The following is a 27,591-nucleotide window of genomic DNA, read 5'->3' as shown; positions in this document are numbered from 1 at the left end:
ACCTCTTACCCATTTGCGTAGTTTCTTACGTGCCATATCCCTTGACTCCATTGACTTGGGATCATCAAAACCTTCGGTCACTAAGGTCCGGCACATATTGCAGACTTGGGGGTTCCAATATTGCAGGGATTCGGTAATAATATTGCAGGGGGCATGAGACCTGCATGCTTTATGCCGTAAAAGTAGTTACTCTTAAGATTGCAGAAGACTGCATCACATTTCATCTGGGGTTCCTCCTGTAAAGAAAGGAAAACAGAATGAGTATACGATTGTTTATCTCACCTGATAAACAATATGTAATTAGTCATATTTTAATTATTATAGCTTAGGATAGTAAGCTAGAAAGGAATAGTAAAAGACACATACTTGTGTATCCCTCGCAACCAATTGCTGTAACCTCCCCCCAGTATTAAAAATAAAGTTTCCTTTATCAGGGCAACTCGAAAGAAAAGGGTTCTAACCCCTAGGAATAGAAAAAGTGTACACTGCCACTGACCCTTCTAATTATTTAATATTGTGGGGTAAGTATTAACTGATTTCCAATCAGAGAATTGAAGGAATTCTATTCTTTCAATATAGGTTCGGTCTCAGCAGAAGCCCGCTCAAGGGTACACAAGATATGTTAGAAATTAACTACTGTATAATAACACTACAGTTTTCCGTTTGCAGCACATACTATATTGCAAATACACTGGCCACTGCACAATCATATACTGCAGTTAAGCCGGTGTGCTGCCGGCATGGCTAGCACCTGGCATGTCGCTGACTGGACTAGAAATTAGAAAAGACAGATATTTATGTATCCCACCCAGCCAATTGCTGTGACCTTCCCTTCCAATATTAAAACCATAGAGTTTCCTGATCAGGGAAGCTCAAAGACAAGGGTTATAACCTTTAAGGATAGACAGTGTAATACCACTGGCCCTTCTAAATTATTTATTTTTGTAGGGTACATTGTAAACTGATTTCTAATCAGAGTATTGAAGGAATTCTATTCTTTCAATATAGGATTGGTCTCAGCAAAAGACTGTGCAAAGATATCCAAGATATGTTGGAAAATAACTACTTGTATAATATATACAATAGTTTTCTATCTGCAGTATATACTGTACTGCAAATATACTGACTTCTGGATAGTCATATACTGTAGTTCAGCCGGCATATAGCCGGCATAGCTAGTCCCTGACGGCACAGACCGGCCGGCATACTAGCTGATAGAGAGAGAGAAAACATGTAGTGAAGGACTGCCTTATTACTGGGTATGTTTACACTAAATAAGGATGTAAGTATATAACTTACTGCCTTCCCCCAGAAAGAAGGTTCAAATGGAAGGGGAGAATGCATCATTCAGGCTTCCATCCAATCACAAGTACCGTTGCCGGCATATGGTCGGCTGGCTAGTACCCGGCGGCACTGGTACAGTCGGCATGCCGCCGACTGAGTAAGTACCTGTCGGCGCCGACCCGGCCTGCAGCATACCCCGGTTAGAGGACTTGTGGACGGCAGTCCAAGGGAGGACTAAAGAATCTTGGTGACAGAAGGGTCTCCCACCGGCAGCCGTCATGGCCGGCACAACATTAGCCGGCCCCGCAACCCGCCGGAAAGCAGTGAGATTGCAGGACGACGGCCATAGTTAAAAGAAGGGTCTCCCACCGACAGCCGTTATGGCCGGCACAACCTTCCTAGATCCTTGTCCATAAGGGAAAGCTGAGTGACTAAACAGCTTCTATGTAGGAGCCTGGCCGGCCCCGCAACCCGTCGGCAAGCGATGCGAATGCAGGACGACGGCCATAGTAAAGGACAGAGAGGGGCAGGGAAAAGGGTCCTATATAAAGTGTAAAAGGCGGCAGCAATGTTGCCGCCCCTACTACACAAGGGAGAAACTCTGTTTCAGTATCGGCGCCGTCCTAGGCGGCAGAAGAATGTCTATTCTTCAACCTAGGGTCTGCCGAAGTAATGTTAGGAGGGGCCGGTAGGTTTTCCGCCTCCTCTCAACACAGGAGAAACATCGTTTCAGTGCCGGCGCCATCCTAGGCTGTAGAAGAATGTCTATTCTTCAGCCCAGGGTCTGCCAGCATAGGACTAGTCTTCTAAACCGCAGGGAGAAGGTGGCGGCAACATACCACCACCCCAGGGGGGATTTAGGGAGGCTTAGCCTCCTATGCCAGCGGCTATAAGCCGGAAGGGGAGTGACTACTCACCCTGCCGGCCTGCCGCCGGAAAAAGACTGAATACTCTGAGATTCTGTCAAAAACCAAAGCCGGACACTCGCCGGCAAGGTGGGAGACAGAAAACCCTAGCCTAGTCAAGCCGGAGTAAATTACTCTATGGCAAGACCAGAAAGGGTTGTTGCCTGCGGCGGCACTCAGAGAGAAAGAGGGATTACCCATGACTCTCCATAGGAGACAAGTATCGATTTATATAATTCTTGGAGAGATACTATCTCCCTTAGAATCAATAAAACGATACACAAGGGTAAACGGGGAAATGTGTGAAGGTATACTACATCGCCTAGGTTAGGTAACCTAGGCAAGACGAGATCTCGGTTACCTAAATCACCGAAACTCTTAACGTATACGATCGACAAAGAAAGATGAAAATTATGCATACCATAGATATCTTTACAAGTATAATTATGCCTAAATAGTTTTCATAATTTATTAATGCTATTTCAACCGGGAAAGTCGTTCTGCTAACTAAATAACACATGCCTAATGAACGACACTGCCCATGGCTCCTCTGGTAACAAGCCTAGCTCCTAAGCACAATAAATTACTCTAATTTCAATGTGAAACAGGAACTAAAATTATATACATTGTAAAGAATCAATACTCAACTTTCCAGAGGCGAAAGAAGCTGGAGATTGCATAATAATCCTCACAAAATCGATCGAAAAGGTTAGATCAACAGGGAACACCACCGTGCGAATTCGCTACAAAATTAGGAATAACTGCCATCTTGAATATGACACCATCTTGATACTCAATAGTAGTATGGGAAATAGGGTAACCTTGATAACGGCTCCCCTTCCAAATATGCCACTCTTCCCTTCGAGGCGAAAACGCTATTCGGGTCGAAGATCGCTATGTGGCGTATCAAGATATTCGTCCCCTGATTTATGCGATATCCTTAAGAGAAATTTTAAGGATATTCGCGCCAGGAGTTAGAATTCTGGAGACCTAAAGGTAAATTCTCTGGGAATATCTGTAGTTCATATATCCCTTGGATGCTACTATTAGGAACCTTCCATCAGGACGACATGGCTTGAGCCCAAAAAAGGAAAGCTATCGCTAAGATTGCTGGAACTTGTAGTTCCTTGAGGGCAGGTTCCTCCTCCCGGTCTCTTCCACTTCCTTTTGTCTTACAAAGGAGGTACTATGAGATCGAAGGGGAACCATTCCACTATGTCCCTCGACCCTTCAGTAGAGTCCTTAACGAAGGGTCTTCCGACTCAAACCCTCTCCTCTCTGAGGGCCTCCCTCTCAGCAGTTGAGCTCCTTAACATGGAGAGAGACGCAAAGTACACCATGCAGACTGCTTCGTGGCTTGATCTATGGCTAGGATCCTTAGGCTTCATGGTCTGCTCCCACGATCTCTCAAAGGAGTCGGCCAGGAAATCTTTGGAGTCCTTGCTGTTGTTGGGTACCCGAACTCTTGAGGTCCTTTCGCACCACGTTGCTAACTTGTGGGCGAATGCTATTCTCAAGAGAAGGAATACCGTCATTGGGAAGTTCCACAAACAAGTGCCGAAAGTGGAAGTCTCCCGGTTGAGGAACTCCACCCTTAAGGGTTCTTCCCTCTTCATCCCAGAGGAGATAGAGAGGGCTGCTGAATGATGGAGGAAATCGTCAAACGATTCTCCCTTCCATAGGGCCATAGCATCGAGGCTCTATGGTAGACCTTCCCAGTCATCTCATACTCAGCAAGCAACTTCCTCTTCTCACCCTTCAGCTTCTAGATCCTCAGGACCTACAAAGGTGTCTAAGCGGCCCTTTCCATCCAAAGGCCAGAAAAGGACCAAGTCCTTCAGAGGAAAGAAGGGAGGAAAGGGAAGTGTTCGAGGTGGTCACTCCCACTAGGAATATCATTCCTCTTCATCTAATACCTGTGGGAGAATGCCTACAGTGCCTCTGGCAGAGGTGAACGCTTCACGGGGCAGAACCCTGGACGGTCGAAGTGATCGCTGTAGGGTATTGAGTCCTGTTCATTCAATCTCTCCCTCCTCGACTTGGGATCTAGTGCATCTTTTTCTATGCAAAGGGATCTGAAAAGGAGCTGGTCCTCAGGGCTGAAGTCCAGACCATGCTGCAGAAGGATGCTCTCCAAGAGGTTGCGGACGGGCCCCCAGCTTCTACAGTCAAATTTTTTCTAGTGAAGAAGGCGACTGGAGGCTGGAGACCAGTTATCGATCTCTCTCCTCTGAAGAAGTTTGTGCAACAGACTAGGTTCAGAATGGAGACGGCAGACACGGTCATTCAAGCAGTTCGTCCAAGGGACTTCATGTGCACATAAGATCAGAAGGACGCATATTTCCAGATCCCAATCCATCTGTCTTCAAGGAAGTATCTAAGGTTCATACACAAGGAAAAGATATACCAGTTCAAGGTTCTATGCTTTGGTCTTACGACAGCTCCTCAGGTATTCACCAGAGTGTTCGCCCTAGTGTCATCTTGGGCTCACAGGAACGGCATCCGTCTCCTCAGATATCTAGACGACTGGCTAATCCTGGCAGACTCGGGGACGACCCTTCTTCGTCACAGAGACATGCTTATCCCTTTTTGTCAGGATCTGGGGATCCTAATAAATCACGAGAAGTCATTACTGCAACCTTCCCAAAGACTGGTATACCTCTGTATGATAATAGACACCGTCCAAGAGAAAGTCTTCCCTTCAGACGAAAGAGTACACAGACTGAAAGAAGTGGCTGCACCCCTCCTCATAAAAGAAGTCCTTCCGACTTCTCGTTGGTTTATTCTGCTTCGTCATCTAACCTCTCTCATCCGTCTAGTTCCAAATGGCCGCTTCAGGATGAGATCCCTGCAATGGTAGCTGAAGTCCGTGTGGAATCAACACTCCGATCCACTGGACACTCGAGTTCCTATAATTTAGAACTAGGTGAGGGATTTGAATTGGTGGATAGTAGATGAAAATCTTCGATGGGGCCAGAATCTTCTCGTCCCTCTTCCAGATTTGATGCTCTTCACAGATGCATCAAAAGAGGAGTGGGGGCCTCACCTGCTGCACCATATGATCTCCGGCCTTTGGTCAGAGTCTGAAAGGTACCAGCACATAAATCTTCTAGAGATGAGAGCACCTTACATAGCTCTTTATCAGTTCCAACGATCTACTCAGACAGCCACATGCGAACATCTTCCACAAAGCCTTAGCTGAGTTACGACTTCACGCCTAGAGACTATCCAGCACCTCTTAACTCAGAGAGGATTTTCGCAATAGGTTACGAAGTGGAGGGATGGACATCTGCGAAGATCAACAGCATCAGTCTAACAGCATAGTGGAATTTCTTCTGTGGTGGGTGTCATGGAAGAGTATCTCTCCCCTCGATGCCACTATTCCAGCAACAGCTGAGTTCCTTGTGCACCTGCGGGAGAAAATGCTTCTCTCGGTTTCGGCAGTACTGTATAAGGTTACCGCACAGCCTTGAGTCTTGCCTTTAAGCTGAAGGGAGTAGATATTTCCTCTTCACTGGAATTTTCTCTCCTCATACGAAGTTATGAACTTAACTGTCCCCAGTCGGAAATGAGACCTCCTCCGTGGAACATGGTTCGGCTCCTTGAGTCCCTGAAGTGTCCTCCTTACGAACCATTATTCCAGGCAACAGATTGCCACCTCACTCTGAAGACAGTGTTTCTACTACCCTTGGCTTCACCCAAAAGAGTTAGTGAACTTCATGGTCTCACTTATGACATTGCCCATCCAAGGGGATGGGGAGAGGTAAGCCTCAGCCTCATCCCTGAGTTTATTGCAAAGACTCAAAATTTGGGGGTAACTAAGCCTAGATTCAATTCCTTCTGGATAACGAGTCTCCGTTCTGTAACCGATGACCCAGATTAACTGTTACTTTGCCCAGTAAGGAGTTTGAGGTATTACCTCAAAAGGACAGTAGCAGCTCACCCCCGAGTACCAGCACTCTTCGTCAGCACAGGTAAGGTCAAGAGGAGTAATACGCGAAGAACACCATCGCTGCTTGGATTCGCAAGGTCATTGACTGGGCACTGAATCGTGATCCTCCTCCGATAAGTTGACCCTGAGCTCATGACGTCAGGGCCATTGGTACGTCCCTGGCGTTCAAATGAAACTTCTCTGTGTCGCAGATTCTACAAGCGGATGTGTGGAACCGTCAGACGACCATCACCACCCACTACCTGCAAGACGTAACCCATAGGAGCATGGAAACATTTTCCATTAGTCCTGGGGTGTCTGCACAACAACTGGTTTAACACCTCAAGCTTTGCTTTACAAGTAGCAGGAGGTATAGGGCAAAGGTTACCTTGTATTATTCTGAATGAATGATTAAGAATGACTTGCTCCTCCTTTTCTTCCTCCTTCCTCCCCTCTCTTGGGGAAATCAGAACCCAGGTTCCCTTGCACAGATGACCTCAACCAATTGCAGGTAAACCATTGTTCCCTTGTGTAACCTGGTATTATGTCAATACTGCTACGTCCCCATGCCCTATCAAGGGGGTTGTTGGGTATGTCTTGATGACCTCTGATGATTTCTATGACTCAGAAGGGCTCTTACCTTAACAGTTACATTACTACTATCACGAACACACAGCTTGTGTAGGCCACACACCATGCATAGCACAATTTTAGCGAAGTGTAGAGTTTCAACCTATTATGTACATACATACATATACCTAGGCACTTCCCCCAATTTTGGGGGGTAGCCAACATCAAACAAATGAAACAAAAAAGGGGACGTCTCCTCTCTATGTTCCTCCCAGCCTGACAAGGGACTCAACTGAGTTTGGCTGGTACTGCTAGGGTGGCACAGCCCACCCTCCCACATTATCCACCACAGATAAATCTTCATAATGCTGAATCCCCTACTGCTGCTACCTCCGTGGTACTAAACACATAAAGGAAAATCCCTGGGTCAAAGCCAAAAGCCAGATTGGCAAGGACTTCCACCCTCCTAAAGGGTAAGTCAACCCCTATAAATAGCTTTGGTTTGTATTTAGTGATGGAACAAATGACAAATTTGGAAGTAATTTGTATTTTTCCTAACAAGACAAACCTTTAGCTATTTATACACATTAGCCTGCCATCACCAGTCCCCCTTGAAGACCTAACTCCAAGCAGTGCGAGGTTCACAGCCCAGTTTTGTGAGTGAGAAGGGTAGTTACTACCCCTCACCCCCATCCCCCTTGTTAACTAGCGGGTGGGTGGTTAACTCTAGTTTAAAATGTAATGGCTTGTCTTTCAGTGAATTTGTTTTTTTAAATAATATTTGCATCTCTGATCTGTGAACAACCTTACATGGTGCACTGTAGGCATTACTTTGGGGTCTTCCCATTTTTCCTGCTTCCTTTCTTTCATGTTGCTGTCCATCCTCTTTTAACATTTACTTCATATTGTAACTGCAGGGTTTTCCCAAAGTTGCACTTAGTCACTGAATGGCCTCATAGGCCACAGTGCGTTGCTATATGGCCCAGGTTTGTGAATCCAAAAAACTAAGCTTAATGGTAGCAAGAAACTAACTGAAAGTTAAACAGCATACTACTTGGGAACTAGCTAGTTATAACCAAAAAGTACAAAGCATATGTGCAAAATCACAGTAAAGGCAGACTTATAGGAAAGTTGATGCTGATAGCTTTCAGTCTAGCAAACAAAAGCTAGTTCATACTTTCAAAATGTCAGTAGGTAATCAAACTTTGGTTATCCTGTAGAAACTAAGATAAAACTCACTGATTACCCATATCCAAGAGGAGAATATGAAAAATCACAATGGTGAATGCATAATTAAAAAATCCTAGAAAAAGAATCCATATCTGAGTATCTGTAGAGCATTGTAAACAAGCTTTAAGGCATGTATAGAATGATTCTCACTGCTACTAAAAATCCTGAGATTCACTCTTGTGAATGTAGCACCATCCGTTGACTGCCATTTTCATTTGAAGAGGGACTAGTGTTGCGGATGATTTCAGGGCACATAATAGAGCTATTTATTATAATGGGATTGTAGTGAAACACTATCTGTATGACTGTCTTCCTTTCACTCCACCATTCTGTGGGTAATTAATTTTTAATTAAATCTTCATACTTTATTTCAGTTTTTACTTCGTTATTAAATCTTCGTATTTCTTTTGACATTATTGGAAATTGTTAGTATTGTTAGTTTTAGAAACTAATCCCAGCAAAAGATATTGTCACTCATCAACAATATGAAGTTATTTAATTATTTTTTATTTTAGGAAAACAATTTATTACATTAATTATGATTAAGGTTTACTCTCAAAAGTTTTTAAGCAACCATAATAGGAATACTATATTTAGCTTAGTAGTTTGGTTATACATACATACATACATATACCAAGGCACTTCCCCCAATTTTGGGGGGTAGCCGACATCAACAAATGAAACAAGAACAAAAATGGGGACCTCTACTCTACGTTCCTCCCAGCCTAACAAGGGACTCAACTGAGTTCAGCTGGTACTGCTAGGGTGCCACAGCCCACCCTCCCACATTATCCACCACAGATGAAGCTTCATAATGCTGAATCCCCTACTGCTGCTACCTCCGCGGTCATCTAAGGCATTAGAGGCAGCAGCAGGGCCTACCGGAACTGCGTCACAATCGCTCGCCATTCATTCCTATTTCTAGCACACTCTCTTGCCTCTCTCACATCTATCCTCCTATCACCCAGAGCTTCCTTCACTCCATCCATCCACCCAAACCTTGGCCTTCCTCTTGTACTTCTCCCATCAACTCTTGCATTCATCACCTTCTTTAGCAGACAGCCATTTTCCATTCTCTCAACATGGCCAAACCACCTCAACACATTCATATCCACTCTAGCTGCTAACTCATTTCTTACAACCGTTCTCACTCTCACCACTTCGTTCCTAACCCTATCTACTCGAGATACACCAGCCATACTCCTTAGACACTTCATCTCAAACACATTCAATTTCTGTCTCTCCATCACTTTCATTCCCCACAACTCTGATCCATACATCACAGTTGGTACAATCACTTTCTCATATAGAACTCTCTTTACATTCATGCCCAACCCTCTATTTTTTACTACTCTCTTAACTGCCCCCAACACTTTGCAACCTTCATTCACTCTCTGACGTACATCTGCTTCCACTCCACCATTTGCTGCAACAACAGACCCCAAGTACTTAAACTGATCCACTTCCTCAAGTAACTCTCCATTCAACATGACATTCAACCTTGCACCACCTTCCCTTCTCGTACATCTCATAACCTTACTCCTACCCACATTAACTCTCAACTTCCTTCTCTCACACACTCTTCCAAATTCTGTCATTAATCGGCCAAGCTTCTCTTCTGTGTCTGCAACCAGTACAGTATCATCTACAAACAACAACTGATTTACCTCCCATTCATGGTCATTCTCGTCTACCAGTTTTAATCCTCGTCCAAGCACTCGAGCATTCACATCCCTGTCTCAGCCTCACTCTCACCGGAAACCAATCACTCACTTCATTTCTTATCCTAACACATGCTTTACTACCTTGGTTATACTTACAGATAATTATTCATTCATTTAATAAATTTTCAAAATACTTCTTTGTTCTTTTATTCCCTTCTTTTCAACTTCAATATATCTTTTATGGTACTTGCCATGTCATTGCTTTTTCCTTCATCATCCACTTTGTGTCTTGCATTCAGAATCTTGTTGAATTCCTGCCAGATCTTTCTTAATGCACTTTCCATCTGCCTCTTGACATTTCGCTTCTACTCCCTGTTGAACTTTTTATATATATTGTTTTTTTTGTAAATTGCTAATCTGCACCTTTTTCTTATTACTTAACGGAATTGTTGTTTATGTTTGAAATAAGGTAGCGAAGTAACCAGTGTTTTATCATCTTTCAATTATTCTTTTATTTTTGATAAATAAATTACAAGTGATTTATTCTGTATGACAGTTTCATTCCCCGGAATTTCTTTTTATGTTTAGATACTTTAGTACTGTATTTATATTTTATAGAGCTAGAGAGTTAGGGTCAAAATTTGAATAGAATTTGGTGTCATAATTTATTGTGGTAAAGTAAATACTGTATATGTCTAGGGGAAACATAACCTTGTGAAAATTTAATTCATATTACAGGAAAGGGATTTTTTTACATGAAATAATTGACATCTTTTCAGGGTGGACCAACAGAAACTGTTGAATATCCTCTAAAACCCCGGCAAAAACTGGCCATCATGCGAAATGTAGAGAAGATGTTGTTAGAAGCTCTGAAAGACCCAGCAGAAGTTGGACCCCTTTTGCGTTCACTAGTTCTGGGTAGATATTCTGGTGAGAATGCTTTAAAAGAAGAAGGAAATCTGTGATTTTACACTTGGTGGTTTAGGAATAGCATATTGTTATATATTACACTTAGTTCTTCAATTGTCTTATTGTTTACATAAGAACGCTGATTGTAAAATCTTGTTGGTGCTTTGTATAGAAGATAGAAAATAATTGATTTAAGGAGTTAATATGCTCTTTGGTGTTGTTAATTCAACTTTTAGGAGTTATTTTCCTTTTAATGCCAAAGGATCTTGATATGAGTTAGCATAACTTAATGGTATTTTTACATATTAGTCTTAGCAGTGTGACTGGTTGATGTGGAATGAGAACCTTTTATTTATTTACTATTTACATTTTTGTTTGTTATCTGGAATATTGCAAATGTTGCGTATCACTGCTTTTTTCCTATCTTATGTCAAAAAACCATAAATAGTAATATAATTTATACACAGATAATCAGTTAATGTACGATATGCTGTAGTTGCTTAAAGTAATGCTGTATTGAGGAAGATATAACTAGGAATAATATTTAGTTTTGTTTGATAGTTTTCTTGTATAAACAAAAAGCATCTGTAAATTGTCAGAAAATTTACGGTCGCCTCCTTCCCCTTATTCCTTTTCATTCTGAAAGTATGCTAAAATAAAAATACAGGAAGTGACCCACTATTTGAAGCAATGTTCAATCAAGGAAATTTTTGTAAAAAAAAAATTGTCTTCATTTGAAAGTCAATTGTGCTTAACTAAAATGTTATACTTTGATGTCATTTCCTTCTTAATTTTTATTAATAGTACAGTGCTTTATATTGCCGATGACCTTTTGGCAATTTATTGTATTCAACATGAATTTGAAAACTTATTATAAACTTATCTTTTTAGTGATTACATTGAACCTTAATGACCAGATTGTTTAGAAAGAAAATCTTTTTCAATCCAGATATGTTGCAGTCTTCCAGATATCTAAACAAGTTATTAGGCAACATCGAAAACTTAGTTCTACATATTTGCTAATTAATAGTACATCATCCTCGAGGCTCAGTAAGTTTTATAGGACTGGCTCTCTTGACGTATGCATTTACTCTACCTTTTTATCAACTCCTATAAGAATACTTTGTGAACCATTTTTATTTTGTTAAGGTAATTATTGTACTGTATTGTATTTTTATTCATAATTTGCCACTTCTACAATTGATATTCAATTGTGTTTCATAGTGAATTGTCATATGGTTAATGTTAAAATTGACTATTGTAGGGAATTTTCAGCTTTTGGAAATTTTTATTCATATGAATTGCATTTCCATTATGATAATGATATTTGAACTCTTACTAGTAAGTCAGAAACCTTTGAGGAGCACAACTTGACCTGAAACCTGTTAGTAGTTTTTTGAGCAAAATGCTGGATAATAGTTTCCCTCATCGACAAATCAATAACATAGAAAAAATTATTAAATTCTATATGGCAAAAAACTTTTTCTTCAAGGGTTCATGTATGTCTACTACTGTACAGGCAAGATCCCTCACTAAGGTTGAATATAGTATTAGATTTGATCATCTGCTAAATATATAAGTTATTACTTTTTTTGCTCTTAGCATGTGAATGATTAAGAGGATCAACCTGTTATTCTCCTCTGTAAACAAATTAAGCCACTTTGAACCTACAGGGGAAGTCTTTGTGAAGACCTAGCTTCTCTTTGACCAGCCAGTTTGCAATTTGCTCCAGGAAATTTGCATTTGGAATTTTCATAATGGTGGTGAATCGATTGTTCTAAGCCAGTAGGGGAATGAAATTCTCAGATTAGCTTGCAGGCACTTTGAGATTTTGTCAGGTGTTTATAATATCTTTCGAAATTTAGGATATAAGAATATGTCCATTACCACAAAACTTTGTAAGTCACTTTGGGAACTTTTTAAGAGCATCTTGTTGACTAGGTCGGGTATGCATATGAACAGGAGTTGAGTTTGACAGCTTGGAATGTTCCCCGAGGCATCTGGAGACAATTTTCCTTTATGCTTTGTCCTGGTTTTCATCCACTTTTCACTGCAAGGGGAAGGGAAGATTTCACTGCTATTCAAGTAAGTTTGAGTGAGTAAATTTCTGTTAAAGACCAAGCTCTCTCTATTACAGATTACCGGTAGGTTATTTTTTTCCATACTCCAGCTCTCTTTGAATCAGATGAGCCACTCGTCTTTTTATGTGTGGAAACTGTTTTGGTTAGCTTAATAAATGTAACTGACCATCTTGAAGGCCACAGAGAAGAGTGTATAACTGAAACTGGCACTCAAGGTTAAAACTGAGGAACCTTTGCCGGGCTGTGATGAACAGAGTATCAGTAGATATTTTTTTCATTGAAGTGCATTGTCTAACACTCGTACTGTATGGTGAACTTGGGTGTGTTAATAATTTTTGTCCTTTTGAAAGTGGTGTAAGTTTTCAGAAGTTACAAGATAAGGATAATCTTTTGTTGATAATAAATATACTGTTTAAAAGTTAAAGAAGCAGTACTTCATTGTTCTTAGAGTTTGTAAGATGTCTTGAAATTAGGTTAGGGAGTTCTTTATTGTTTTGAAAGGAGGTCCATGCCCAGATATTGTAGGCCAAAGTCAACTTTTTCTATTGCAAGCACCATATGAAGGGAAAGAGTACCGTATATTTCCACATATAATATAACCCCTAAATCCGAAAATTCACCCCTGAAAATTGAGGGTCGTCTTATACAACTGATATGAAAATCACACCTTGAATTCCAAGTGATGTTTATTGGTAGGCTAGCCTAGGCTTCGGTATGAAAATTGATAGTAAAGGTAACCAAACCATATTTACCTTTCTTATTATTGGCATGATAAATAGCCTATTTGAGGAAATATTCTATAACAACAATTAAATCAACTGTTTTCTATGCGAGGTCAGCTGACAAAATGTAAACATTTGGTTATGGTTGCATTCTCAGCAACCTTTATCTTTCTTTAACCTTTCGATAATTTTAATGGTACCATTAATAACAGTAGTAATAAAATATAGATTAGCATATTTATTTTTCATTAAAATTCCACGATTGAAATTGGGCTCACTTTCTCCAATCACGTAACATCATCTCTGTCACATGATACTGTCATTAGCAGGCATTTGTTGTTGACTAAACGCAAACAAAATGGTTATCCTGTTATGTGGCGTGCAGAAATTTTTAGGGATATGGAAAGTAAAATATTTGTAATAACATCATCTCTACTAAAAGCTTAGTATCATTAGTAATCATTTGGATGTGTAAATACGTTCGTTTGTTTGTTATGATCGGCAATGAAATGTAAACAAAACAGTGTTTTTTATTTTAGGTGCCGTTTTAGGAAAACATGATATAAAATCACTCTTATTTCCTTTATTTTGAATTTATAAGGATAAAGTAAGTAAAACAACATTAATAATATCATTATTACATAACCATAACCAATACTTGGTAAGATATTTATTGCTGGAAAAGCTATCCGATATACAGACGTGTAAGTGCATATATTTGCTCGTTATGATTAGCGATGGAACGTAAACAAAACAGTGTTTCGGTTTTATGTGACGTGTTTAGCAAAAGCATGATACAAAATAGTTTTTATTTAATCTAATTCGGATTTCTAAGTATACAGTAAAAGATATCCTATACTGTACACTGATGGTTTTGCAATTCACCAATTTTCAATATCAAACTTACCCGATGATCATATAGCTGCATCCCTGCTGCCCGACAGAAAAAATCTACGGGCGGAATACGCCAGCGATCGCTATACAGGTGGGGGTGCACATCAACAGCGCCATCTGTCAAGTAGGTACTCAAGTACTCGATGTCAACAAAGAACCAATTTTCCCTCTGTCGTGCCACAGGCAAGACCTACTAAATACGCCGTCCCTAACTGGATTTGTTTTCACAACGATTTGGTGAAGTACACTATTCCAGTTTTGAGCTTTCGCTATGCAGGGGTTTTATCTTCATTTCAAAACTTGAACTCGTTTTGGATAGATTTAATTATGGTGACGAAGAGAGTATGGACTCTCTTTCACTTTTAAATGGCCGACCCTTCCCTTAGACGGAAGTGTTGGTGACGAAGAGAGTATGGACTCTCTTTCACTTTTAATGGCCGACCCTTCCCTTAGACGGAAGTGTGTTTAGGTTTTTGGTAATTTTGCTTAACAAGTTATAGATCTATTTATTTTATATCTCTCCGCCTTTATAGGCCTCTTCGATTAACTTTCCATTTATTATAAACTTATAAAAATTAATTTTTATGTTTGTTTATATGCGACCTTTCCTAATAGTAGGCGGTCCTTACTTGGAACCGAAGTTAATTAACATTGAGCCCGTTATATCGTATTTACCTTTTAAGAATTTAATACTTTTTTAATTTTAATGTTTTATGAAAGAATTTCTTTGATAGTCTCGTACTGTTTTCAAAGATGAACTAACGTTTAGTTTAGTCTCCGCAGTTGTTGACGTTCAGAACGTTCAACATGCGCTCTATCGTTACGATAGAGAGAGAGTTTTTCACGGTTTCACGTTGCAGTAAGAGTAAACCGATTCTAGCGTTTCGTTCATTCTTTCTTAGCTTAAATGGTTTAAATTCTAAATAAAGGAACTTTTTATTTGGGAAACCTTTAAGTTTTTTCCTTTAGCAAATAATATGTTTTAACGATATATAATTGGGCTCTTCTCTCAGGTTCTAAGTCAAGAGAGAAGAGAGAGAGAGATAGAGACGGAGGGAGAGAGAGGAGAATAAACGTTTCGTTCAAGCGGGTAACGTTGTTCTCGTTTTTTACTCTTCTCCCTAGTCGCTGTAGGGGAAGAAGGTAAAACGTTTCTAGAGTTTTATTCTTGTTCCCAGGCTTTATGCGGTGAGAGATTTTAAACGTAGTTTATTTGATCTAGTGTTTAGTCTCTTTTCCAGCCACTGAATTCTTTATCTTTAATTATGTTTTTCTGTTGCATTGTAAAACTGTTTTCGCAATTACTACCTTTTAATGAAGGATAGGATTGCGTGTTTCAGGTAGAAATCAGTTAAAGTTTCGATTTCAGTGAAATAAGTGCAAACAGAAAATCAAAAGTGATAAAGTGATATGCGCAAAGTGTTACAGTGTTGCGTTCGAGGGTTCGTCTGTTCGTGCCAGTTGTTCACCTAGTCCGGGACCTCTTACAAGCTCCCAAGCCCAGGGGAGAAGTAATGTCGAACGACTTATGGGTTCCACAGGCCTTGATCGACGAACAGACGTTTCCCTCCGTGGTTTCGGGTGTATCTACACACGTTGCCGACGTGATCGCCCCACCCACACAAAGACGAGAGAGCCCATTTATTCCTCGTCTGCGGAAGAGGTTTCTCGTAGAAACCATGGACCAGATCTTGCAGCTTTTTAAGTGCAAGTCGGTCCCTTCCGCGCAAGTCCAACGGCCTAGGTGTAGCCACTGGGTCAGTTCGGACTCGCTGCAGTCATCCGACGACTGCACACCTCCCAAGAGAGGCAAGGTGGTACCGCAACAGGCAGTAACTCCGTCTGTTGCCGCACCAACTGTTTTAGACCCTCAGTCACAACGGACAGTAGCTCCGTTTGTTGCCGTCTTTTGTAGACCCTAGTGGTCTTTACTGCAGTCTATGCAGACTCAGTTAGCTGCGGTTATGCAGGAGTTTCGTGCGGAGAAGGTTTACACTGCTCTCGTTAGCCTACAACCTGCCACGGTTGTGCGCCCAGCTCACGCTGAGGCTGCCTGCTCCCACACTCCGGCTGCGGAGAGCTCCACCTCCGATGCGCGATCGACCCTGCCAGACGCATGTTAACGTTAGCCGACGTGCGGCTCCCTCCGTTAACATGCGTGAGCTACCGCATCAGCAGTAGGAAGGTGGAGTCAAGCTGCCGTGTTTTGACGCGATACGTTAGCTTCCGCAACCCACGGCAGTCCCCACCACGCACCACCACTCCGCTTTGGTTGTTGCCTGCTCCCACACTCCGACTGCGGAGAAGGTTGACGATGCACCCGTTGGCCTACAGCTTGCCACGGTTGTGCGCCCAGCATGGCTGCCTGCTCCCACACTCTTGTTGTGAGAGCTCCTCCACCCATGCGCAGTCGACCCTGCCAGACGCATGCTGACTCCCACAGACACACGGAGCACTCCGTTGCCGTGCGTGAGCTACCACAAGCTGCCGTGTTTTGACACGGTGTGTCAGCCTCCGCAACCCACTGTGGTTACCGCCACTCGCCCGCAGCAGACTAGTCAGTCAGGAGTTGAGGCTTCCCCACACAGCTTTGGTTGTTGCCAGCTCACAGACTGTCAAGCAGTTACATGACGTTGCCTTCTGGTCTGCTACTATGCACCAGTGCTGTATGTCCTCACGCACCTGTTGTGGTTGACAGTTCAGTTTTTGACAGTTCACAGACTGTCAAGCAGTTACATAACGTTGCCTTCTGGTCTGCTGCTTATGCACCAGTGAAACCCTCACTGAGATAACCTAGCTTTTCTCGGACATGGTTCCTGTAGATGAGAAAGTGCTGTTCTCCCTCCTTCTGATATTCCCTTGAGGACTCTGTCATTTGGAGAGGAGCCTTAAGCTGCTTAGCCTCCTATGGACTTTAATTAAAGCATAACATGCTTCCAGGTATGGTAAATGGTTCCGCTTCAGTCGCTAATCCCGTCTGTTGCCACACCTGCTCCCATAGACCCTATGGGCTTTGTTGCAAGACATGCAGTCCAAGCTTAGTCCTTGTTAGAGGATTTTTTACGGAGAAGAACCTTCTAGCCAACAACCTTCCTACCGGTTGGTTGTACGCCCTGTTGACGCTGAGGTATCCTACTCACGTCCGCCAGTTGAGATGGTTCCTCACCGGTGCGACCCAGTGTGGGTTGCCAGTCGCACGTTGACGTTAAGCGACTCTCGGAGGTGGTTGTGGACGTTCAGTGTGTCACTAGGAAGACGTTCAACAACCAGCAGAGGTGACTTGTTGTGACGCAGTGCGGCAACCTCAGCAACCCGGTAGGGGGTTGTCTGCACAACCCAGACAGTCTAGACAGTTTCGGGTTGTCGCTGTACTTCCTCGCGTCCCCATGGTTGACAGTTCACAGACTGTGCAGCAGTACCATGATCTTGTGTCCGGCTCCGTCACGCATCCACCAGTGCGACCGGATTCAGCGAGTCAGACGTTGCCCACTCCGTTGCCGTTTCCTCATCAGTTTCGGATGAGGAACCCTCTGATGGGGACATGGCTGAACAAGACGATCAACCCCCAGCCCTGCTATCCATCCAGAAGATGCTGAAGAAGGAACACGGCCCTGTCAGGCTGTGGATGAGTCTGGTTAGGACACTGTCATCCGTGGTTCAATTGGTGTCACTTGGAAGACTACACCTCCGTCCTCTTCGGTATCATTTAGCTCTTCACTGGAAAAGGACAAGACGCTAGAAGCGGTCTCGATCCCGGTTTCCGGAAAGATAAGTCTGGTCTGACTTGATGAAAGGACTTTATCAACCTTTGAAAGGGTCTTCCCCTGACTGTTCAGACTCCCAACCACGTTCTCTTCTCAGACGCATCGGACGTAGGCTGGGGTGCGACCTTAGGCGGTAGGGAATGCTCGGGATTATGGAACTCGAGTCAAAGGACAATGCATTTCAACTGCAAGAAGCTTCTGGCAGTACGTCTGACCTGGAAAAGCTTCAGGTCTCTCCTTCAAGGCAAAGTGGTGGAGGTGAACATGGTCAACTCCCTGCTTTGATGTACTTCTCCTAGCAAGGAGGGACCTACTCTCTGACATGGTACGAGTTCGCAAGTGACCTCCTCTCCTGTTCAACAGGTCTAGACTTTTCACTAGTAACGAGTTTCATCCAAGGCAACTTGAATGTCTTAGCAGATTGTCTCAGTAGGAAGGGACAATAATTCCAACATATTGGACCCTCCACAAGGATGTATGCAAGAGACTTTGGGTCTCCTGGGGCCAGCCAACCATAGATCTCTTCGCAACCTCGATGTCCAAGAGGCTCTCAATACTTTGCTCACCTATCCCGGACCCAGCAGTAGTTCTTATAGATGCCTTTCTACTAGATTGGTCTCATCTAGATCTATATGCATTCCCTCCGTTCTAGATTGTCAACAAGGTACTGCAGAAGTTCGCCTCTCACGAAGGGATAAAGTTGACGCTAGTTGCTTCCCTCTGGCCCGCGAGAGAATAACTTACCGAGGTACTTCGATGGCTAGTAGACGTTCCCAGAACACTTCCCCTAAGGGTGGACCTGCTACGTCTGCCACGCGTAAAGAAGGTACTCCAAGGCCTCCACGCTCTTCGTTTGACTGCCTTCAGAATATCGAAAGACTCTCGAGAACTAGAGGTTTTTCGAAGGAGGCAACCAGAGCGATTGCTAGAGCAAGAAGAACATCCACCCTTAGAGTCTACCAATCGAAGTGGGAAATCTTCCGAAACTGGTGCAAGTCAGTATCCGTATCCTCGACCAGTACCTCTGTAACTCAAATAGCTGACTTCCTCTTATATCTGAGGAAAGAGCGATCTCTTTCAGCTCCCACTATCAAGGGTTACAGAAGCATGTTGGCATCAGTCTTCCGTCACAGAGGCTTAGATCTTTCCAACAATAAAGATCTACAGGACCTCCTTAAGTCTTTTGAGACCACGAAGGAGCGTCGTTTGGTTACACCTGGTTGGAATTTAGACGTGGTTCTAAGATTCCTTATGTCAGACAGGTTCGAACCACTTCAATCAGCCTCCCTGAAAGATCTCACCTTTAAGACTCTTTTCCTGATATGCTTAACCACAGCTAAAAGAGTCAGTGAGATTCATGCCTTCAGCAAGAACATCGGATTCTCATCCGAAACGGCTACATGTTCTACATCTTGGTTTTCTAGCCAAACACGAGCTGCCTTCTCGGCCTTGACCAATATCGTTCGATATTCCAAACTTATCGTATGGTTGGAAATGAAGTAGAAAGAGTATTATGTCCTGTAAGAGCTCTTAAGTTCTATTTTAAAACCTTTACGAGGCCCGTCTGAAGCTTTATGGTGTTCAGTTAAGAATCCATCTTTGCCTATGTCAGAGAATTCTTTATCATATTTTATCAGACTGTTAATACGAGAAGCTCATTCCCTTCTGAATGAGGAAGACCAAGCTTGGCTGAAGGTAAGGACACACGAAGTTAGAGCTGTCACAACTTCCGTGGCCTTTAAACAAAATAGATCTCTGCAAAATATATTCGACGCAACCTATTGGAAAAGCAAATCAGTGTTCGCGTCTTTTATCTTAAGAATGTCCAGTCTCTTTACGAGAACTGCTACACTTTGGGACCATTCGTAGCAACGAGTGCAGTAGTGGTGGGGGCTCCACCACTACAATTCCCTAATTCCAGAACCTTTTTAATCTTTCTCTTGAAATATTTTTGGGTTGTCCGGAAGGCTAAGAAGCCTTTCGCATCCTACTTGATTTGGCGGGTGGTCAAAATCATTTCTTGAGAAGCGCCTAGATTAGAGGTTTTGATGAGGACCTTTAGTATGGGTTGCAACCCTTCATACTTCAGCTCCTAGGAGTCGCTCAGCATCCTATGAGGATCGCGAGGCTCAGTAAGGAAGACGTACTTAAAAAGGCAGAGTAATTACCAGGTACTTATTTATTTTATGCTTGTTATTTTGAATAACTGCTAAAATGAAATACGGAATACTTAGCTCATAATGTCAACTTGTAATGCTGGTCTCTACCCACCCCCCTGGGTGTGAATCAGCTATATGATCATCGGGTAAGTTTGATATTGAAAAATGTTATTTTCCTTAGTAAAATAAATTTTTTAATATACTTACCCGATGATCATAAATTAAAGGACCCACCCTTCCTCCCCAATAGAGAACCAGTGGGACAGAGGAGAAAATTGGTTCTTTGTTGACATCGAGTACTTGAGTACCTACTTGACAGATGGCGCTGTTGATGTGCACCCCCACCTGTATAGCGATCGCTGGCGTATTCCGCCCGTAGATTTTTTCTGTCGGGCAGCAGGGATGCAGCTATATGATCATCGGGTAAGTATATTCAAAAATTTATTTTACTAAGGAAAATAACATTTTTCGTATACAGCAGATATGACCTAAATTCATTATAATTTGCCCTAATTATCTACCTCGTCTTCTCTGAAGGTCGTCTTATTGCGGGGAAATATACGATATTAGTAATTTGTCCGGAGCCACTTTTGTTGCCCTCAAGCACTCAGATCATCAAGACAGAAAGGTTTTTTGCAAGCTTTCTGTATCAGCACCTTTTTTGGTTGATCTATCGGTCTGCGCATTGACAGAGGGCTCTCCTTGGAGAGTCTTGAAGTAGAAATTATAGTCTTCTCTGCCTTTTGAGTAGAAGACCATGTTGATCAACCATGGGCCCCTTCCAATCAATCACCTGGCTTGATCAGTGGTCAGGTGCAGTGACTTACGTAGCCAAGTCAACAGAGTTACCAACCCCTGGAGTCTTTGCAGAAGTACAAGAGTATCGTACTGTCCGCTAGCTCCCCATTCCCAAAGCAAGTTAGTTCAGAGGTAGTGCTGTTACTTCAGAACTTGTCGGTGTGGGGTTCAGCAAGGATAGCCTCCTGGCCTTTCTTAGAATCTGGTCAGGACCACCAGCAGTGGAAGAAGGGATATGCTGTTGCCAGCATTCACCCTCCTTTCTTACTGCCTGTTAAGAGTAAGGAGTTGCTTGTCGTGCCTTTGGGCAACTTGGCAGAGACAGGGCCGTATCTTTGGTAGTAGAAGTCCTTCAGGATGGTTACTTGCTACCCTCTTGAGCCCTCCCCCTCTTTAATCACTTTCCGGTAAAATTCTCACCCATTCCAACACCTATAGGATCACGTGGAAGGTTATGCCCTTCCTCTGTTTCGTCCACTAATCTACTATGTGGGGATTACACTAGAAATCAGGTTGATCCTGGTGGCTTTATGCCAAATGGTATCCCATTGTGCCCAATTGGGACCCCGAGAGAACTCCCTATGAATCTCACTTTCCCAAGGAAAGTGGTCATTGCTCTGCAATTGATGTAGATGGGACTCTTCTCAGTTGTATCATCTCTTAAAGGAGATCGCAGATTTCCTTGTCGTTCTTCAGCAAGAGAAGCACTTCTCAGTTACTGCTATCAAGGCTACTGCTCAGCCATGAGCATGGTCTTTTGACGGAGGGTTATAGACCTCTCCTCATAGTTGTCTATGCTTGATAGGAGCTTTGAACAGTCTAGCTCATCCTCGAACTTCAGGCCCCGGAAGGGGACATGTCTCATTCTCAAGGCTCTCATGCATACCCGTTTGAGCCATTGAGAAGGCCGTCATTGATGATTCTTACTTTCTAAACTCTCTGATTTCTTAGAATCGGTGAAGAATTTAGGTGAGTTAGGCGGTCTCTCTGCGTTAGTCCCCAGACAATCTTCACGGCCTTTATTCTATATGAGTACTGACAAGTCCGTTGATGTCATTGCACTTGGTCCTGTGGTGGTAGCTCAAGTAATTGTGTAGCAAGCCCAGCTTCCAAGCTCGATGACAAGCTTCTTGTCTATGGTAATGTATAGATATAAGTTTGGAATGAAGGCAGAATGATTGTATCTTTTCCTCCATTCTTTCTCCCCCTCTCTTGGGAACAAAGCGTTCAAAGTGTTGGTATACTTCTGAGCTTCATTCTTTAGAATTTAGTTCTCTTTAACCCTCCAGAAACAAGGGGGAGGATAGTGGAATATTTATCAATCCATTGATTATCACATGCCAGGTATTTTACTCCAGACTGCGATCCCCTTCACAAGGGATCTCTCCTTTGACCATGTACCAATCTTTTTGAATAGGCCAGGTCCTATCAACCTATTCATTCATATAATAGACAGATAGGATGTTGCTGGAGTCATCTCCTTCACTCCTGTACAGGACTAGGTTGATTGACATCTCCATGGAAGAAAAATAACCAACCCATTCCTCTCTATGGGGGACTTCCGACCCACCAATCAGCGAGTCTCCCTACTTAAAGGATTAAAGGTTTGTATACACATAGAAAAAAGTTTGCTTTATTTTTCCTAGCTATACATAAGTGAGTCCTTTAAGTTGAACTTTCCACCTCAACCGGCCCTCTCAGTCCTGATACGAAAGGTCATAAGTGAAGAACTTTTGACAGGGAGGTGTCTCCAACCCTTGCTCACCACCTATTGTTAACCACCTAGTTAACAATTTTAACGGCTGTTCGATTTCGTGCTGAAAACGTATTCCCTACCTTAAGGACTTGAGTTTTTATAGCTAGGAAAATACAAATGACTGTACTTTAAACTTGTTATTATTAGAAACAGCTGATAAGGATGTCCCTAAAAAGTAACCAGAAGAAAGTGGGGTACAGAGAGATCCCTGAATTGCTTACTAGCATTGAATTGAACCAGAGGTAGGCTTATGGATACAAGTCTTACTGTATTAGTTCCTACAAGTATGTGACTACTCAATCGAAGTCCAACTTCGCTAAAGGCAAGAAGATTGTTTTTACAATATGTTGGTATTTATGTCCATAGCATTGGCCAGTGATAAGGTGTTTACCTATCTCATTCTCGCAGCTTGGTTTTCAAGTTGAAGAATGAAGTTTATTTTACAGCAGATAAAAGATGGCATTAGACAGAAATGTTATTTACAAGCAACTTGAGAAATATATATGACCTTAATATCCCTTTAAAATTAATGAATAATGACGTAAACTTTTATAGCTTTATTAACATCTTGCTTTTCCAACTAGGGTTGTAGCTTGGCTAGTAATTATAATAATAATACCAGCCTAATTGTTCACTACTAATAAACAATAGCCATTCATTCATCCAGGGTTTATTAAAAACTCATAAAAGTTAGTTTTTTAAATTTACTTGCTTGGGTTCGGGTGAAATGTTTATTTGTATATTGTAGTTGCAAATCACCTTCCACATCAACCAAGAAGTTAGTGAGGGGCTTTTGTCACAGTATAGCGAAAGTCTTATAGGATTTGTAAGGGATTGTGATTAATGGCTTTATATGCGGTGATTACAACATTTTTGTTTGAGAAAATGCAATATTGTATCTAATTCAGTGCTTTTCCTGGAAATGTATTACAGAAGGAAAATGCATTCCTCAGGTTTAATTTGTTTCTACTTGTATACAAACCTTTTGTCCTTTAAAATAGGGATATGTCTTCAGGAACATTGAAATAGCCTTTTAATTGTTTAACTTAGGTATCTTTCTCTCTAGAGTCTCTCTTCTCTGCTTTGGCAAGAGAGTAGGAGAGTTTCAGGGGCCTCATAATGTCAACTTTTGTGGGATGTGTGGTCCTCCCACCATTGTCATCTCATAGACTGTATAACAAGAACTCAGTACAGTACCATTCAGTCTTGAATACTAATTCAAGACCTTATCATTTCTATCTCATTGTGTAAGTTGACACAAAGTTACCAGGCATCATATCAGGGCACTGCTGTGCTGCTCGAGGAGGACTCGACACCTCACTTGCGAGTGTCTGCAACCTTCTCATTATTTCCCATAGGAACATGAAGGTAATATCCAGACACTGTTCCTTCTGGCTTGGTGAGGCTTTTTGCCTTCAGGTTCAACTTAGGTTTGTAAGAACTCACAAGTCTACTACTATCAGCAGCCTCAGGTTTACCTGTCGACACACTTGGGTTAAAAGTTATTCTGAAAGTCGCAGACCTTTTTTTTGCCTTTCTGTACATTACAAGCATTGCTGATAGGCACTTGCATCCCTTTTCCTCGGGTCTTGAGGTGGCCGCTTTGTAGTTGTGTAGCACTTCAAGTTCCTTCGTATGCACCCCATGTAAGGTAACGTGTTTGGCATAAGTATTGAGGAGAAGTAGAATGTCTGACTCTTCTACCTCTCTCTTGTTTCTCTCTTGAGGGGATGCTGGAGCAGCAGCAGCAGCTGTTACACGATGATCGCATGTCTGATGCTGGTGAATTACACAATGGAGCACCTTTCTTAAAGACTACATTTGCTATGAAGCAACTCATCCAGCCTCCTTTCAAGGAAAATGGGTTAGCATCTTACCAAACATTTCTCTTGCCATGCCTAGTTTAATACTAATGATGCCATCTCCCTTTTAGGGAGATAGGTTTTCTGTCATAGTATAAGCTTCCTTTTAAGCCAGTACTAACCAAGGCCCTAACAGCCTCTACACCCTTATGTTTACTGTAGCTGTTAAGAGGTTATTGGAGATGCCTTCCTTGCTCCCACATGGGACCAGGAAGGATGACATGCCTGGAAAGAAAAGAACCTTCTAGTTAGGTTCTAAGGGACTAGCTCCCACCAATGAGAGTGTTCCTATTTTAAAGGGCAAAAAGGTTTCATATGTGTAGGAACAAATAAAAGAATTTGAAAATGTTTTGCATTTTTCCTAGCTATACTAACCAGTTCTTCAAATTAAATTTTCCACATCAAACACCCCTCTCATGAGGAAAAAAATAGCAATTGTTTGTGACAGGCTGGAGGGCGGTGCTTTCGTGAGGGACCATTGTTTGTTAACCAATTATTATACCCTGTTGACAATTTTATGGTTGTTCCAGTGCCGCTAAAGACATATCTGTATTTTAAAGGATTAAAGGTTTGTATAGTTGGGAAAATAGATTTTTTTTTTTTTTTTTTTTTTTTTTTTTTTTTTTTTTTTTTTTTTTTTTTTTTTTTTTTTTTTTTTTTTTTGCATAATTCACGAAAGTAGTGTACAATACATGCTTATACTGAGTTTGCTGAGTAATAATGTTTGTATAACAAATTTTTTTCCAAATTCAACAGAAGAGATTGCTGTGAAAATTTTCTCATGATGACTCGTGATCTGAGTCTTGCTACGATAATCAGACAAAGCTGATATTTATATCATTACATCAAATATAGTACATTCTACAACTGTAGGGGACTAGAATATTACATGATCTCAGAACTTACAGCAGTCTAAAAGGTATTGGATTTTTTAACAAAAAGTGCTAGATTTTTAAGAAAAAATTTGACAATTCTTATCATATCAAAATAGAGGGAACAGCGGTTTCCAGGTTGGTGGCAGAAACATCCATTGTGGGTAGGTTAAGAGCCATGACAAGAGAGTATTCAGTATGATCATTCCAGTCTTGGTAGAAGAGAAATATTTTTGGTCTACACTTTTATGGTAATAAAAATTGTTTCATTGATTATACTGTAGTAATAAAAATTGTTTCATTGATCATGTTACCACTAATTAGATTTTCACCAGTGATGTCTAGTACAAAAGTTCTTGTAGAGAGCAGCAAATAGCTTAAAACTAGTGAAATTATACACAGTACTATGCCACAGGGTATCAACACAAACAGAAGAGTTAGGCAGCATAGTGTATACAAAGTAGCCATAGCTCGCAAGACAGAATGCTGGTCAGGTGAAGTACCATCCCGGAGTGCCTTAAGTGGTACTTCTGTAGGGGATTCCAAGCTGAGATCATTGTTTGTGATCTGATAATACTGCTCAGGAAGATTGTTCCATCTCATCTCCAAATTTTTGTAATAGTCTTTTCTCTTGGTTGGAATACTGAACTAAATTTAATTATGTAATTTTCTGTATATCTTCATGAAGTCAGCATGAAGAAAAAACAGAAGGTTGGTTATGTCGACATTACCCCCTTAAAAATTTAGAAATCACCTTTATTCTTTCCCTCCAACATCATAATTTAATGCGTATCGTAAATAATGAGGCCAACAGTGTTACTGACAATAACATGCTGAGCATGTTGTATCATATTCGATCTTTAAAAAGTAGACTTGGAACAATGTTCTTGTGCGCTGTAGATTGTTAGGTTTTTGTTTGTTTTATATTTAATTTACTGCATTAAAGATGTGATCTCCAAGATTTGTTAGCAGTTGCTGCATAGTTGTGCAAACGGATTGTATTTGGGGGATCTTGATCCGCATTCTTTTTGTGTCTTGTTGCAGGGACATTTTTATATTTGAAAATTTGTTGTGAGGAATGCAAAGGCCTCACTTCCTTTTTGGAAAGTATGTTTAATGGTTGCTGAGGAGATTAAAGATTAAAGCGTAAAAGAAAGTTTAACTTTAGTTCAAAGAGAAATCTGGAGAAAACTAGGCTACTTGGTTCTAAAGGGAATGAGGTCAATAATGCCCTTGTTTATTTCCATATTTCTTGGTCATTATAATACCCAAAAACTTCCATTTTGTATGATAGATGTACATTTAACTGCAGTATTTACAAAGGTTCCCAGACTTGTGCTAGTTATAACATTGTAGGTTTTATTATTCTTTGTTCAAAAAGAAGCTTATTGCAACACTATTTTATTGTTCCTAAGGTTTGCTTGGTATTTGGAGATAATGCAGTTGAAAGAATATCCTTCAAGAAACTGGTAATGCTGCAAATGCTGTTATCTGTGTTTTGTCACTTATTTTTAAGGATAGCAAATTGTCTTTTGTCCTATATTTTCGGGAATACAAGTTTTGACTTTTAAGTCTGGAAAATTTTAATAATGAAAAAGTAGATATGAAGGTGGGAGATTTCTGCCAGAAAATTTTCACCTTCTTAAGGGTTATTGAACTTTCCATCAGTGTCACTTTTCTGAAAATTCTATAGGATGTCTAGTCTGGCTTAGATAATATAATTCTGTATACAGTATCTGTAGACATAGAATTTTACGGAATAACTACTGGATACTTTTATGCTTCTTGGGTTACCTCACTTTGTATTTTTTGGGGTGGGGTTACATAACTTAATAGTAATAATTCTAAGATATATAATCCAGAAGCAGAAAATTATATAAAAATTTCAAAGATGGTAGGTTGTCTGGTATGCATAACCTTCCTGCAAACTTATATTTAAACAAATTTATGGAAGTGTTTTTAAACTTTACGAGAAATTCGGTATTTTCCTTTCAGCTTCATATTGTTAACTTCCCGTTAGGTATCACTGGGCTAGGAAGCTGAAATTTTAAAGCGCTCTATGAAAAATTAAAAGGTGTAATTTTAATGAAATGTTATCATTGCCAACAACATTTTAAAAGTATTTGAATCTGTTTAGAGTAAGTGGTATTATATTTATTTTCTGCTCTTATGTAGGTATTCTTAAAGAGG

General features: G+C 41.3%; 2 protein-coding genes across 4 annotated transcripts in view; both read left to right on the top strand.

Annotated features, from left to right (window-relative positions):
• Window positions 1-11,820, top strand: part of LOC137654519 (hypoxia-inducible factor 1-alpha inhibitor-like) — a 128,688-nt gene extending 116,868 nt beyond the window's left edge. The window contains exons 6-7 of the mRNA XM_068388219.1: window positions 10,364-10,514; window positions 11,443-11,820. Of these exons, the coding sequence (XP_068244320.1) occupies window positions 10,364-10,514; window positions 11,443-11,516 (225 nt within the window). The 3' untranslated portion in view covers window positions 11,517-11,820. The remainder of the gene's footprint in view (window positions 1-10,363; window positions 10,515-11,442) is intronic.
• msps (msps cytoskeleton-associated protein 5) overlaps window positions 1-27,591 on the top strand; it is a 374,587-nt gene that overhangs the window by 124,209 nt on the left and 222,787 nt on the right. The window lies entirely within an intron of this gene.

The sequence above is a fragment of the Palaemon carinicauda genome, chromosome 15, assembly GCF_036898095.1.
Source record: "Palaemon carinicauda isolate YSFRI2023 chromosome 15, ASM3689809v2, whole genome shotgun sequence".
Classification (NCBI taxonomy): Eukaryota; Metazoa; Arthropoda; class Malacostraca; order Decapoda; family Palaemonidae; genus Palaemon; species Palaemon carinicauda.
This window is presented reverse-complemented; position numbering and strand designations above follow the sequence as displayed.